Source organism: Talpa occidentalis, unplaced genomic scaffold (genome assembly GCF_014898055.3).
Source record: "Talpa occidentalis isolate TD23 unplaced genomic scaffold, MPIMG_talOcc4v2.1 talOcc4.8, whole genome shotgun sequence".
In the NCBI taxonomy this organism is placed as follows: domain Eukaryota; kingdom Metazoa; phylum Chordata; class Mammalia; order Eulipotyphla; family Talpidae; genus Talpa; species Talpa occidentalis.
In genome coordinates this window covers 65,800,143-65,817,022 of record NW_023605194.1, presented here as the reverse complement: position 1 = coordinate 65,817,022, position 16,880 = coordinate 65,800,143, and the positions used below count along the sequence as shown (strand labels likewise).

The 16,880-nt window shown below is 41.0% G+C and overlaps 1 protein-coding gene across 1 annotated transcript in view; it reads right to left on the bottom strand.

Annotated features, from left to right (window-relative positions):
* Window positions 1-16,880, bottom strand: part of PI4KA (phosphatidylinositol 4-kinase alpha) — a 159,908-nt gene that overhangs the window by 93,209 nt on the left and 49,819 nt on the right. The window contains exons 9-17 of the mRNA XM_037497929.2: window positions 14,376-14,441; window positions 13,322-13,418; window positions 10,159-10,350; window positions 9,302-9,402; window positions 8,576-8,705; window positions 7,504-7,636; window positions 6,386-6,481; window positions 5,812-5,995; window positions 5,325-5,428 (exon numbers count right to left, since the gene is read on the bottom strand). Of these exons, the coding sequence (XP_037353826.1) occupies window positions 5,325-5,428; window positions 5,812-5,995; window positions 6,386-6,481; window positions 7,504-7,636; window positions 8,576-8,705; window positions 9,302-9,402; window positions 10,159-10,350; window positions 13,322-13,418; window positions 14,376-14,441 (1,103 nt within the window). The remainder of the gene's footprint in view (window positions 1-5,324; window positions 5,429-5,811; window positions 5,996-6,385; window positions 6,482-7,503; window positions 7,637-8,575; window positions 8,706-9,301; window positions 9,403-10,158; window positions 10,351-13,321; window positions 13,419-14,375; window positions 14,442-16,880) is intronic.

The following is a 16,880-nucleotide window of genomic DNA, read 5'->3' as shown; positions in this document are numbered from 1 at the left end:
GAAGAAAGTTTGTTCAACAAATGATGCTGGGAAACCTGGGCTGCTAGAGGCAAAAAAAAAAAAAAATGAAGCTTGACTACTACCTCACACCATGCACAAAACTCAACTCAAAATGCATTAAAGGTCATAAGGTCATAGACCTGAAACCATAAAATATATAGAAGAAAATATAGGCCAAACACTACATAACATACACCTCAGTAACATCTTTAAAGACACATCACCCAAAGCAAAGATAGTGAAGGAAAGGATAAACAGCTGGGACTACACCAAATTAAAGAGCTTCTATACAGCAAAAGAGACCTAACCAAAACAAAGACACCCTACTGATTGGAAGAACATTTTGCACACAATACTAATGATAAGGGACTGATAACAAAGATCTATAGAGAGCTGACAAAATTCAACAAGAGCAAATTAAACAACCCAGTCAAAAAATGGGAAGAGGAGCTGAAAAGACACTTCCACAAAAAGAAAAGGCAACTGGCCAACAAGCATATGAAAATATGTAAAATATCACTCATAATCAGGGAAAAGCGAATCAAAATTGCAATGAGATAGGGCCTCCCCTGGTGGCATAGCGGTTGAGTACTGAGTTGCGAAGCTGACCGCAGCCTCTGCAGCGCTGGTTCAATCCCCGGCCACTGGCGAGGATCCCACATGGCACGACAAACCTCTCCTGCCACACCCACGGCTCCCCTCAGCAGCGTATTTCATCAGTCTGCCTGTTCTGTTCCCCGCTCTGGTGAATTCTCACCCCTCCCACGCTTCTGACTGTACCCAGTGCTTGTATAAACAAATAAATGAATCTAAAAAAAAAAATTGCAATGAGATACCATCTCACACCAGTGAGAATGGTACACAATAAAAAACTAGCAACAACAACCGTTGGTGAGGATGTGGAGAAAAAGGAACTCTCCTACACTGCTGGTGGGAATACAAACTGGTCCAACCACTATGGAAAGCTGTGTGGAGGTTTCCCAAACTGCTAAAAATGGAGCTTCCATATGATCCAGTAATTCCATTCCCATGTTTATTGCAACACTATTTACAATAGGTAGTCTATGGAAACAACCCAAATGCCCAAAAACAGATGACTGGAATATTACTCAGCAATCAAAAAAGATAAACTCATGCCATTTGCAGCAATATGGATGGAGCTGCAAGGGATCATGCTCAGTGAAATAAGGCAGAAAGAAAATAAAAAATACTGGATGGTTTCACTTTTAGGAGGAATGTAGAGGATCCAAATAAGGGATCAGGAAAATAAAGTAATTATAATAAAGTAAATATCAAAATCAACAGGCAACTATAAACCAGAGACATTCTACGGGAGGGGAGAGGGGAGTAGGATCAAAAAGGGGGTGGGAAGAACACAAAGAACTATGGTGGTGGTACATGGGTGAATTGGTAGTGGGAATTTCACAGGATTATAACCATGATGCGAAAGCATACATCGTACAAAAATGAAGAATGAGGTAAAAAATACATAAAATAAAAAACTCTAATGTAATATTTCAAAATATTACCTGTATGAATATACATAGAGAATCCCAAAAACTCCACAGAAAAACTCATTAAACTCATCAATCAGTTTAGTAAAGTGGCAGGATACAAAATGAACACACAAAAATCAGTAGCCTTCCTATACACAAACAATAAATCTGAAGAACAAATCAAAAAAAATCCCTTTTATTATTGAAACAAAAAAATCAGATACTTGGGAATAAAAATGACAAAAGAAGTAAAGGACCTATACAAAGAAAACTATAGAACACTTAAAAGAAATAGAAGAAGACACAAAGAAATGGAAAGACATCCCCTGCTCATGGATTGGAAGAATTAACATTGTCAAAATGGCCATCCTACCAAAAGCAATTCACAGATTCAATGCTAGTCCAATAAAAATTTCAATGACATTCTTCAAAGAAATAGAACAATTATTGATAAAAATCATATGGAGTCACCAAAAACCCTGAATAGCCAAAGCTCTCCTGAAAAAAAAAAGGGAATGGAGGCATCGCACACCCAGACTTCAAATTATACTACAAAGCCATAATCATCAAAACTGCATGGTATTGGAACAAGAACAGACACACGGACCAATGGAACCAAATAGAAAATCCAGAAATAAATCCACAGATTTATGGTCAACTAATCTTTGACAAAGGAGCTAAGAATATGCACTGGAGCAAAGAAAGTTTGTTCAATAAATGGTGGGGGAAAACTGGGTTGCTACATGCAAAAGAATGAAACTTGACTACTACCTCGCACAGTGCACAAAAACCAACTCGAAATGGATTAAAGAACTAGACATAAGACCTGAAACCATAAAATACATAGAAGGAAATATAGACAAAACACTACATGACATGCACATCAAAGACATCTTTACAGACACATCACCCAAAGCAGTGATAGTGAAAGCAAAGATAAACAGCTGGGACTACATCAAATTAAAGAGCTTCTGCACAGCAAAAGAGACAATACCCAAAACAAAGAGAAACCCCACTGACTGGGAGAACATTTTTGCACACAACACTAATGATAAAGGACTGATCACAAAAATCTAAAAAGAGCTGATGAGACTCAACACAAACAAATAATCCAGTCAAAAAATGGGCAGAAGAGCTAAAAAGAAACTTCTCTGAAGAGGAAATGCAAATGGCCAACAGGCATATGAAAAAATGTTCAACATCACTTGTAATCAGGGAAATGCAAATCAAAACTACCATGAGATACCATCTCACACCAGTGAGAATGGCACATATTAAAAAAACTAGCAAGAACAAATGTTTGCAAGGTTATGGAGAAAAAACTCTCCTGCACTGCTGGTGGGAGTGCAAACTGGTCCAGCCACTATGGAAAGCTGTGTGGAGATTCCTCAAGCTACTAAGGATGGAACTTCCATATGATCCAGCAATTCCACTCCTAGGTATTTACCCAAATGACACAGAAACATTAATTCCAAAGGGCACCTGCACCCCTATGTTTATAGCAGCACTATTTACAATAGCTAAGCTTTGGAAACAACCCAAATGCCCAAAAATAGATGACTGGATCAAGAAGGTGTGGTACATATACATAATGGAATATTACTCAGCAATCAAAAAAGATAAACTCATGCAATTTGCAGCAACATAGAGGAGCTGGAAGGGATCATGCTCAACAAAATAAGCCAGAAAGAAAAAGAAAAATACCGGCTGGTCTCACTCATAGCAGGAATCTAGGAAACCTAAATAAGGAACCAGGAAAAAGAATAACTATAAGAAAGAAAAAATCAAAATCAACAAACAACTATAAATCAGAGACACACTATGGGGGGGGTGGCGGGGAAAGGAGGTATTGGGGTCAAAACAAGGTGGGTGCAATTGTAAGGGGGATATAAAAATAAAAAAAAAAAAAAAAAAGGAAAATACCGGTTGGTCTCACTCATAGCAGGAATTTAGAAAACCTAAATAAGGGACCAGGAAAAAGACTAATAAAAGTAAAAATCAAAATCAACAAGCAACTATAAACCAGAGACACACTACACGGGGTCGGGTGGGGAGAGGAAGGATTAGGGTCAAAATAAGGGGGGGTACAATTGTATGGGGAATATAACCGTAATGAAAATGCACACATTGTGCAAAAATGAAAAATGATGTAAGAATTATATAAATAAAATATTAAAAAATAATAATACCTGTGTGATAAAAAATGTTTTTTCAAATAACACATACAAACTTACATCTAAAATGAAAAAAAAACGAGACACCTTCCTAAAATATTTGTACACCATACATCTCACAAAGAGCTGATATCAAAGATCTACAAATAACTCTTGCCATTCAACAAAAAGAAAACAAATAATCCAATCAAAAAAGTGAGCAGAGGAGTTAAACAGGCACTTCTCCAAAGAAGACATACAAAGGGAAACAGACACATGAAAAAGTGCTCCTCATCATTTATTGTCTGGAAAATGCAAATTAAAACCACAATGAGAGGGCCTCCCTGGTGGCGCAGCAATTGAGCATTGGGTTGCGAAGCTGCCCACAGCCTCTGCAGAGCCGGTTCGATCCCCAGCTGCTCCCAGGCTACCGTAGGAGGGTCCCACATGGCGCGCAGACCTCTCCTGCCGCCCACTGCTCCCCTCAGCAGTGTACTTCAGTCTGCCTGCTTTGCTCCCCACTCTGGCTCTGGTGAATTCACTCACCCTCCCGTGCTTCTGACTGTACCCAGTGCTTGTATAAATAAATAAAAATAAATCTTAAAAAAAAAAAAAAAAACTGTTTAAAAAAAAAAAAAACCACAATGAGATACTATCTCACACCTGTGAGAATGGTCCTTATCAAAAAGACCAGAAATAAGTGCTGTCAAGGATGTGGTGAAAAAGGAACCCTCTTATATTGTTGATGGGAATGTAGAAAGGTCCAGTCTCTATGGAAAACACTATGGAGTTTTCACAAATATTAAAAACAGATCTACCATATAGTCCAGAAATTCCACTGCTAGGTATCTACCTGAAGAATGCAAAAACACTCATTTAAAGGGATAGATACACTCCTACATTCACTGCAGCATTATTTATAATAGCCAAACTGTGGAAACAAGCTAAGTGCCAAGAGACAGATGTGTGGATTAGGGGGACATGTTATATATACACAATAGAATACTACTCAGTTATATAAAAAGATAAACTCTTCTCATTTGCAACAACATGGACAGATCTGGAGGAGATTATACTAACTGAAATCTGACTGTAATTGAGGATACCAGAGGGGAAGCAAAGTGGAGAGCAAGCATAATGGACTAGTGTAGAAGCATAGGGATGTGTTGGTGGTGGGTGTGTTATAGTAACAACACCTGATGGGAGTGTTCCTGTATCTCTAAATCATAAGCAATGTTGAAAATCAATGTTACCTCAAAAAGGGAGGGGACGGGAGGAGAGGGGAGGGAAGGAGGGAGGGAGGGAAAGAAAACTACCTAACATGCAAACAAGAGTGTGGTTAGATAAATCACAGTCCCACTATATAAGGTAATACTATATAGTCATTAAAAGTGATGTGTAAAGGGGCATTTATGACAAGCATGATGTGCTGTTAATAAAAAAAAAAGCATGTCACTCAGTTGTGCAATTTGAGCCTGTTTGGAGGGGTGGGTTTGGGCACTGAGATGTTCTGGACCAGGAGGCTACATATAGAGTTTTGATTTCTCATCTGTGTGCACTGATTTTTCCATATAGCACTTTTGTGAGAAGTTTATTTCAAAGACAAATCCCCAAACCTCACATATTCAAAGGGAGTTAAATACTCATGATGTAGAACAAGGTGTGGAAGAATTACCTGTAGCCGTGGTCCTTATAATCTTTAGTGGCTGAGTACACAACAGAGCTGGCCTTCACGCTGATCTGCTGGAAGAGATTCCACACTTCCTGATAAATGTATTGCTGGAAGAAAGAAGGAACACCGTTACCATACCACAATCCCTCCATGAATGTCCCTTGTAACAAAAAGAAGTCCCCTTGGTTGTCATTCAGAGGGAAAGCTCCTAGAATCATGGACCACAAGTGCCTCAAAGGTCATCAAGGGCATCTATTCCTGAAACATCAAACAAATCTCAAATTAAAAACTAAAAGGGAAATAGCTTTGATTTAAATCCTATTAGAAATCATTAAAATCAATATCACTAAAACATTACATGATTCTTTCTTATTTGAAAAAACTTCACTAATCCATACTAAGACAGTTAATTCATCTTCAGGGTGAACTGGATCTGCATTTTTACATTCCTGATAGCAAACGTGAGTGGGTCTCACAAAAGGGATCTTACATTTCCAGTGATCACCAAGCAACCCAGCTGGTCGATGATAAGCACGTCAAGTGGGGAGGGAGGCTGGCAGAACTTCTGCTGCAGGATTTGCAGAATTGGCTCCATGACTTTTGGGGTGTCCCTCAGAGCCACGGCGATGTGTCCCAAGGCTCGGATGGTGTGGTCCGGAATCAAGTGAGCGTCCCTATAGGTGAGAAGAACAGAAGCACTATGAGAACAACCCTCTGGGAGGCAGCGGTGAAATAAAACCGGGAAGCCAGGAACTGGACCTCAAAATCATCACAGTCTTTCAGATGAAGCATTCACCCAAAAGTGACAACCTGGAATCCTTAATGATGAGCAGAAACACAAAGTCCCAAGCACTAGGCTGGAAGACAAAAAATCTTCCTCTACTACTAAACAGTGTGGTCCAGGATAGGCATACCAAGGTGGACTTGACCTGAAATATGCGGCAAATCCAATGCACAAATACACACAGTGTGGTAAGCAAGCATTTTCATGATAAATGTTAGGAGTCCCCACTAAGAGCCTGCAGAGGACAACTGGCAGGCTGCCCCTGAGCATAGGGACGTACTTGTCACTCTCCTGAGAGATATAAAGTCGGTTGGAAAGGCTGGCCAGGAAAGCCTCTACAATCACCGCATCCACTGTCAAGCCAGCTTTCAGGCACCTGAGGGTTAAGGAAACACATTATGCATCAAAACAAAGAGGAGTATTTTCAGTTTGTTTTAATTTTCTTTCTCAGGTCTACAAAATTCAAAAACTGCTCTGAACATTTTTCCCCAGAAATCTGTATGAAAGTCATTACATAGAATGAATGCAAAGAACTGCTGATACTGCCACTTGATAAAATATCTCAGTTGGAAACAATCGTTATTTTGCCCAGAATAGTTCCCTTCACAATGTCACAATCATCCTAATGTCAAATAAAAATTTACTATGTTATTCCTTAACAAAAGTCACAATAACTGATTAAAGACAGATGGTCCCAAGAGAGGTGAGAAAATATTCAAAATATGAATCAAGGTTTTAACAGTATGGAGAAATGCTTACGTTGCAGAGAAAAGGGAGAATTTTAAAAGTCCTAAGAATACAAAATCTTATCAGGAGTCTCATTTCAGCATCTGTTTGGCTCCCTGGTCACAGAGTCAAAGAATGTGCATTTGACAAATATGGGCCAGGCTACTGTCTCCATTTGGCTTTGGATGCAAGGGCACTATCAAATGCAAAGAAGGGAAAGACACCTTTTTTTGGAGGTAATATGAGTTTCCAACAGAAAGACTTTATCATGTACATCAGAATGTATTTATTTCCCGAGTTTAGAGCGTGAGCTCACCAGCAGGAGCCAGGGGAGCACGGGACATGAGATCATACAAAACTTCTCCCTTATTTCAAAAAATTACATGAAACAAAAGATAAAGAAATGACAACGGTTTTTTTTTGAATGATGGGCCAATGACTAATTTTATTTTTAATTTTCTTTACATTACAAATTTTCTCTATTTTTTTATGATCAGGAAAAGGCAGGGAAGATTTCTTTACTTTTTAATAAATATATAGTAATTTCTCTTTTCTAACCAAGTATAGGTTTAGAATAATCAGAAACAAGCTTTTAAAAGTTATGTTTCTTATTTTGTTTAGTAAGCCTCCACCTGAACCTGTCCCCCTCCACCCTCCGGTCTGCCTGCCCACCTGCAGATGTTGTCAATGGCGATGTCCCGCAGCTGTTCATACATGGAGGGCTGGCTTTTCTTGCCCGACATGACGCTCAGGGTTGACTCTGAATGCTCATTGGTTACACTTATTTTTATATCATTCCCAGCAACTAAATATAAAAATTCAAGTAAGTATCTGATTAAACCTGGCACTTTTATTCCCCTGTCTGTAATTCAAAACCAGAATAATAAAGCTAATCATTTTTTGTTAATAAAAGCAATTACTCTAAAAAGATAACAATTTGGAAACAAAAGTGTCTTAGAAAGACATGAAACAAACATGTTCCTGTCAAAGAAAAAAGCTACAAGATATAAATAATAAAATAACAATTTTTTTAAGAAGTAGTTCAAAAGTTCTGGCAAGCACCTACATGCACCCAGGCCTGAGAAGTGAGGCACAGTCCTATTCCTCAAGGTTATCTAACTAATGTGCACAAAGCCAGGAAGAGTGGGGGCAAATGGAGAACGAGGGCCTTAGAACCAGGGCCTTGCTCCAGGGTCTGGAGAAAGTGTTTCAACTGTCCAGCCTAGTGCCTGAGTTTCTTCATCTGAAGGGAGAGGATAAAAACAGCTACCTTCAAAGGACTGTGGGCAGGCTGACCAATATGACATTAGAGACCTGAGCATACAGCAGGGCTAATTAATGACAGTTACAGGTCCCAGGTTTGCTCTGAGCCCATGACCACCTCTGTAGAACAGTAACAATGTTCTTGTGGGGCAGGTGATTAGATGAGATTGTGAACATAAAATTCTTGGCCCAGCGTTTAGGACATGCAGAATTCATACTTCAACCTACCCTGGAGACAGAAGTACAACAAAGAAAGAAGGACAGAAAGGGGCCTTTAGTAGCAAAGGAGAACATAACAGAGGGATGGGGAAGAAGGAAAGATATGGGATCCAGAGGGTCCCTGATAAAAAGTGAAAGGAAGAATGAGCCCAAGTATAGAGCAGTTGTAATTTCTCAGTCTCAAAACTGTGTTGGGCTAACACAACATCTCCTGGTCCTTTTCTCGGCACCTCAAGAGTATACCAGAGGCTGGGGCTGTCACCTGTGTGGAACTGACTGTGACACTTGTAGAGCTTCACCAGCACCGGGGATGGGATGACCAGGAAGTCCCGCAGAGATGGTGTTACTGAGTGCACTACCACCGGGAACCTCTCACACAGGCGGCCCAGGCCCTACAACACAGAGTTGACCTGTTACTCAGTTCAGGGACATATTCAAGCTTTCACATACCCAAGACCGACTGAAAATTTCCAAGGACACTTGGTCATGGTAAAAAGACAGGAAGGAGTTTGGTACCCAGGGAAAAATATATCATTAAAGGCAGTCTATTTCTTTTAGAAACAAAGTAGGGAAGAAAAGGTCAAAACATGATTTTTAAACAATGGCAGCTGTGGAGTCCCTGGGGTTTACAAGGTAAGTGTCTTGGCAGAGCAGAGTTGGCACTGCAGAGAGTAGGAGACATCCCCTCATGTGGCCCTGTGGCTCATGTCACAGTCCTTCACCTGCAGCACTGGAAATGGGTGGCAGAGATAGAGCAGCCTCTCCACAAAGGAGGACCCATCTGTACCTGGACCCAACTTACAAAAAATCCCAGCATGCAATTAGCAAACCCCTCTCATTGGTGAACTGGGTCCACAGCAGGCTCTAGTTCAAGTTCTTATAGTCAACATTGTAGACCTGCTGCTGGTGTGTAGAGCATGGTCTAAATGATATGACAAGAGCAACCTGTTGATGGGATTGAAGTTTCTCTAATTTCAGGGAGACTGACCTGCAGACAACAGATAAGCAGTGGCAAGTGAGCAATGATGACTTTGCTGGATGTTTTGGATTGCAGCTTCTCAGACAGCTTGATGCAAAGATTTTCTGCACCTAATTTCAAATTTAGAGGAGAGTGAAAATGTCTAGCCAGACCCAATATTAACAAAATACTCATTCACCAACTAATGAAATAATATAACTAAAATCCAGAGACATATTTTTTTCAGGGTTCATTAATACTTATACCAGGAAGTGTTCAGAGGCTGGTATCCTTAACTGAAACCTCATCTCTGCTCCTTTCTTACTACTGTGAAAACCCCTTCCTGTGTAACTGCTGTCCTCTGCTAGTTGAGACCCCTCATCCCCACAGTATTTTGAGTACAGCAATCACTCAAAGGTCTGCTGCATGCTTCCCATTCTAGGATTGAGCTCAGGCTATTCCACATCAAAACCTAATGAGGGCCTCCCTAGTGGCGCAAGGGGTTAAGCACCGCACTGTGAAGAAATCTGTGGCCTCTGCAGCAAGAATTCTATCCCCGGCTGGCCAGGGAGAAACCCACCTGGTGCAGCAGACCTTTCCTGTCTCGCCCACTGCTCCCCTCAGCAGTGTATTTCAGCCAATCTGCCTGTTCTGTTCCCTGCTCTGTCTCTGTGAATCCTCTCACCCCCTGCATCTCTGTCCTCTACCCCAGCTCTTGTATGCATAAATAAATAAATCTTTAAAAAAAAAAAAAAAAACCTAATGAGCCAGAGGGAAATAGTGGAGAAAACACATGGCCTTGACCATCACCATCCTACCAGAACTGGTTTCCTCAACTGCAGGATTGAACACTAGAAGTCCAAGACACATCAGGAGCTAATGCTCACCCTGCTCATCTTTCACAGCCCACACCATGAGGTCCACACAGGCAGCATTCGCCTGGCAGCGCAGCTTCAGGGGGCTCAGCTCATTGTGGATCCGGTCAGCATCATGCAGAATCTTCTGCAGCTCTCCCTGGCTCATGTTGAACTGCTCCAGCACAAAATCATGGATCTCCTTCACAAAGGAGGTAGGAAGGTCTATAGGAAAGAGAGTGAGCATCACAGCTGGAAACAAAACTGCACCAAAATGCAGGTGTGATTGGGACTGTTTCTTCTCTAACAAAAGCTCAAGGAGAGCATGCCTGCTGCCAGCAACAATGGCTCCAAGAATACCAGCTGGGAAGAGCTTGGAAGGTTGTACACAGCTTTCCTTGCACCATCAATATATTAAGCCATCAATATACTAAAATGTCAATATATAAAATGTTTAAATTGGGATGTTTCATCACTGGAATTGGTCCAATTAGTAATAGATAATACTTTGGTGAGATATCTGTATTTTAAGATTACCAGTTTTTATATGAAAAAATGTTCAACATCTCTCATAATCAGGGAAATGCAAATCAAAACCAAAATGAGATACCATCTAACACCAGTGAGAATGGCACATATTCAAAAAGCTAGCAACAACAAATGTTGGGGAGGATGTGGTAAAAAAAAAAAAAAAAAAGGAACTCTCAGGCCTCCCCTGGTGGCACAGTGGTTGAGGGCTGGGCTGAGAAGCTGCCCACAGCCTCTGCAGCATCGGTTCAATCCCCAGGCACCGGCTAGGGTCCCACATGGCGCGCAGACCTCTCCTGCTGAGCCCGCTGCTCCCCTCAGCAGTGTATTTCGTCGGTCTGCCTGTTCTCTTCCCCGCTCTGTCTCTGGTGAATTCTTTCACCCTCCCGCACTTCTGACTGTACCCAGTGCTTGTATAAATAAATAAATCTTAAAAAAAAAAAAAAAAGGCCTTTGCATGAGCACAAAGAAGTGAAACAAATAAAATACTAAGTAATGGGCCTCCCTGGTGGTGCAGCGGTTGAGCGCTGGGTTGCGAAGCTGCCCTCAGCCTCTGCAGTGCCGGTTCGATCCCCAGCTGCCCCCCAGCCCCGGAGGAGGGTTCCACATGGCGCGCAGACCTCTCCTGCCGCCCGCTGCTCCCCTCAGCAGTGTGCTTCAGTCCTTCTGCCTGCTCTGCTCCCCACTCTGGCTTTGGTGAATTCTCTCACCCTCCCGCGCTTCTGACTGTACCCAGTGCTTGTATAAATAAATAAAAATAAATCTTAAAAAAAAAAATACTAAGTAAAATGAGTAAAATTTAAAAAAAAAAAGGAACTCTCCTACACTGTAAGTGGGAGTGCAAACTGGTCCAACCACTATGGAGCAACAATATGACCCAAAAATTCCACTCCTAGGGATCTACCCAAAGGACACAAAAACATTAATTCAAAAGGGTACCTGCACCCTACATTTACTGCAGCACTATTTACAATAGGTAAGATTTGGAAACAATCCAAATGCCCAAAAATAGAGAACTGGATCAAGAAGATGTGGTATATATACACAATAAAATACTATTCAGCATCAAAAAAGATAAGCTAATGCCATTCGCAGCAACATGGATGGAGCCAGAAGGTATTATGCTCAGTGAAATAAGTCAGAAGGAAACAGAAAAATACTGGTTGGTTTCACTTATAGGAGGAATAGAGGGGAACCAAATAAGAGATAAGGGGTAAAATGGTAACAATAAAAAACAAAACAAAAATAAACAGGCAACTATAAATCAGAAACATTCTGCAGTGGAAGAGGAGGGAGAGGGATCAAAACAAGGGTGGGAAGAGCACAAGGGACTGTGGTGATGGTGCACAGTTGAATTGGTAGTGGAAATTATACAGGGACTACACCTGAGAAAAGAAAGCAAAATTGTACAAAAATGAACAATGATATAAAATATAAATAATTATATTTTTAAAAAGAATAATAAAAGCCATTCATAATCTTAAAGCAAAAGGATTATCAGTTATTAGACAAAGGCAAAAACTGGTTGTAGCCCAAAGACGAGAATTCCCTGATTACAAAGCTAAATCTTTAGAGTACACAGTTTGTGGCTTTTAAAAGCTTTTTTCCTTCGGCTCAGGAAAACCCAGAACCACTGAGACAGACAGTTACACTAACCAAGGAAGCTGACAAAAAGCAGCTCAAGTGAAAAGGATGGGTTCAGGGCTCCAGGAGGAGTCACCCACCTGAGTGAACCTACTCCTGCTGTAGCCCTGATCAGACTCAGCTTCCCAGGAGCCCTGAGAATCAAGTAAGGAAAATAGCAACCCAGAGTACAGTGCACCTCCAAGACAAAACATTATATGGTCATAAAAACATATGTTTATGAATAATGTTAAGTTTCAGAGGTAGAAAACATGTTTTAAAGTGCACAAAAAAGACTGGAAGGAAATGCTCAACTTTGTGTGTGTGTGTGTGTGTGTGTGTGCGTGTGCACGTGCGTGAACATACGTGCTACCCTATTGAGTTATCTCTGAGTTGTAAGATTATGAATGCCTCATTTTTCTACTTTTTTAAACTACAAAATGACTAAAGTAGAGACGTTAAAATTGTGTAACAACAAAACACAAAAACTAAAGAAATAATCACCAAGGAAATCATCTGGATGGCACTAATTACACAGGATCATTGATAGGTTATTTTTTCTTATTTTTTCCCCCAAATTAACCACATTGCTCATGTTTTTTATTTTTTTAATATTTTATTTTATATAATTCTTACATCTTTTTTCATCTTTGCACAATGTATGCATTTTCATTTTGGTTATATTCCCCATACAATTGCACCCCCCCCCTTATTTTGACTCTAGTTCTTCCTTTCCCCACCCCTTCCTCCACAGCCCCCCCCCATAGTGTGTCTCTGGTTTATAGTTGCTTTTTGATTTTGATTTTTACTTTGTATTGATTAGTTTTTTTCATGGTCTTTTATTTAGGTTTTCTAAATTCCTGCTATGAGTGAGACCATCCGGTATTTTTTTTTTTCTTTCTGACTTATTTCGCTGAGCATGATCCCTTCTAACTCCATCTAGTTCGTGTTTTTTTAAGTGGTGCCAGCTGAAAGAATGCACAGACCTGGGATAGTGCCCTGGAATTCCATTTGACCCACTAACATGTATGCACATAGTCCTCACCTTTCATGTGATATAGAGTATCACGCAGCATCTTGAACATGGCCACGTAGAGGGGGTCGCTGAATGTGGTGTAGAAGAGGTCAGCACTGGGGTTGGCCTGCAGGGGAGGAAGAGGCACATGACCATAGCACAGAAATGCCTCTAGACCTGCTATATCTTTCATGCCAAGACCCACATTAGTCAATTACATTACAGAGAAGGTAGGAAGTGCCAGACTGCAACCTGGGAGCTTCAATCATGCTGCTCAGTCAAAAACCAACTGAAAGGTAACCACGCCCTGCACATCCACCTAATGTTCAAGACAGCTCACAGGAAGAAAATGAAGGGCAGGAAAGACATGGTCTGCAGCACAGGAAAATCCCTCCCCACTTCACAGCTGAGCTGAGGTACCAGGCACAAGATGCAGATACCAGATATCTGGGTCCTGCAAACAGCTATGGCAGTCATCAGCCTGTCAAATGGCAAGCTCTCTGGATCTTAACACTCAAAGAAGGATCATCCCAAATGTTCCCTGAGATTTTGAGAAATCCCAGTAATCAACATTTAATGATTTTATAAATAATGCTATAGGCCTTGTTTCCTAACACGTTAAGGACAGAGGTTTCCTAAGTATACACAAGCCAAGGTTTGTACATGCCTAGAAAGTGTGAGGGTTGTGTACTAAGCCATAAGCAGCAGCTCTAGAAATACCAAAGCAGCAAAAAGATAAAAGAGCACAAACTTCAGAGTCAAAGGACCCAGGTCAGACTCTTACTCCCACAGTTATTGAGTGACATGGGCACATCGGATAGTCCCCCTGGGCCCTTCTCCTTTATTGTGAAATGGAGACACTGACTTGCTCAGGGGCAGTGTAAAGTAATGCATTTAAAAGAGCCCAGCACACAGCAAGCTCTCAGCACTCAGGTGTGCTGTAATTCTCAGGACTGGGGAAGTTAAGATGAAAACTCATTGACAAACCCTTTCCCCTGCAGCCCCTGAACAAACTCTTCTGCTTTCTCCACAGAGATGTTCAAACCAGGCTATTCTCACTGTGGTGCCTTCAGAAAAGACATACCTCTATCACACTGGCTACAACTGCATCCAAGGATTTGAGAACAGGCTCCTCAACGATCTTCTTCACCTAGAAGGGAAAATGTAACTTCATGAGGCACCTGACAAACACAGTGAGAGAATAACAGCTCCTTCTACTAAAGAATAAATCATGTTGGCAGATAAAACCAGGTGGCAAAAAATGTGATGGAAATAACAGGTCAACAACTTATTCACTATGGCTACATATAGTACTGTACACACAAAAATGCCCTTAATTATGTCATCCCTGGGAACTGTTTTTCTTACTGAAAGATCGGCATGATATAAAACAGAAAAAGCACCAACTCCCTCAAATGATAATTTCCATTTCCAGGATGTAAAAGTGTTCAGACTCCAAGCATCACTGACATTCACCCAACCTCCTTCTCAGATGTCAAGGACACATTCATAGTCAAGTCCTCAGGCACTGAGAACTCCTGGCTCCACCGTCCTCCCAGGTCTGGTACACCAGGTCTTCCAAAGCTGCCCAAGCACTCAAATTGCCAAGTGGGACTTATTCCAGGGACACAAGGAAGGTTTAATATCTGAAAATCAGTTAATATAATCCAACACATCAACAACAAAAAAATAAAAACCATGTGATCATATCAATAGGTGCTGAGAAAGCATTCGACAACATTCAACATCCATTTATGATAAAGGCCCTCAAAGTTCTCAGGATAGAAGGATCATACCTTAACACAATAAAGGCCATATGATTAAACCATAGCCAATATCATTCTCAATGGGGAAAAGCTGAAAGCCTTTCCCTTAATATCTGGAACAAGACAAGGATGTCCACTCTCACCACTGTTTTTCAAAATAATACTGGAAGGCCTAGCCAGAGCAATAAGACAAGAAAAAGACTTACAAGGAATTCAAATAGGGAGAGAAGAAGTCAAACTATCACTATTTGCAGATGATATGATAATATACATAGAGAACCCCAAAAACTCCACAGAAAAACTAATCAAAATAATCAACCAGTTTAGTAAAGTAGTGTTAGGGGGGAAAGATGCCCTGAAAAAAACTCCACAAATAGATTTTATGGACTCCACCCCCACTCCAGACCAAAGATATCCAAGACACCAAGAACTACAAATCCCATAATGTCATCATCACCAAAGAGAGGATTGCTGGGGTCTGAGGGTTGAGTTAAGCAGCCAGGATTGGTATAAAACCAGACATGTGGGCCATGGGTTTTTCACTAGCTCTCAGCGTGCTACTGGGATTCCAGCTCAGCAGAACTGGTGGAAGACATTCACGAATTTTCTCACTCTCTTTCTCACTGAGTTATTCATTTCTTCATTTCCACTTCTTTTGTAAATAAACCCTTTATTGGGCCTCTCTGGTGGCGCAAGGGGTTAAGATGCAACTATGAAGGTGTCCGCAGCCTCTGAAGCACAAGTTTGATCCCTGCCAGCCAGGGAACAACCCACATGGCACAGCAGACCTCTCCTGACTCACCCGCTGCTCCCCTCAGCAGTGTACTTCAGTCAATCTGCCTGTTCTGTTCCCCACTCTGTCGCTGGTGAATCCTCTCACACCGCCCCCCCCACACACACCCCTCTGGCGTGTACCCCAGCTCTTGTATGCATAAATAGATCTTTTAAAAAATATTCAAAAATGGTTTTTTAAAAAAAATAAACCCTTTATTAACCTTTTTGTGTGTGCCTGCAGTTGAGTTTTATTACAAGTCCCCTTTAAGAGCACAGGTGAGGACCCACAGTCAGGCAATCCATTTCATATCAGGGTTGCCCAGGAATAGCTGCAGGATACAAAATCAACACACAAAAATCAGTAGCTTTCCTATATGCAAAGAATCAATCTGAAAAATAAAAGAAACCAACCTTTTTATAATTGAAAGAAAAAAAAATTCTTGGGAATATAATAACAAAAGAGGTGAAGAACCTATACAAAGAAAACTATAAAATGGGGCCCCCCCTGGTGGCGCAGGTGGTTAAGCACAGCACTGTGAAGCAGTCCGCAGCCTCTGCAGCACTGGTTCAATCCCAGCCGGCCAGCAAGGGTCCCGCATGGCGCAGCAGACCTCTCCTGTCTTGCCCGCTGTTCCCCTCAGCAGTGTATTCCGTCAGTCTGCCTGTTCTGTTCCCTGCTCTGTCTCTGGTGAATCCTCTCACCCTCCCGTGCATCTGGCCTGTACCCTGTTCTTGTATAAATAAATAAATAAATCTTCAGCCAAAAAAAAAAAAGAAAAGAAAGCTATAAAACACTGTTAAAAGAAATACAAGACACAAAGAAATGGAAAGACATCCCCCACTCATGGATTGGAAGAATTCACATTATCAAAATGGCCATCCTACCAAAAGTAATTCACAGATTCAATGCTCTTCCAATAAAAATTCCAATGACATTCTTCAAAGAAATAGAACAAATATTAATGAAATTCAGATGAAGATACATAAACCCTCGAATAGCCAAAGCTCTCCTGACTAAAAAGGAGAATGGCGGAATCACAATCCAGACT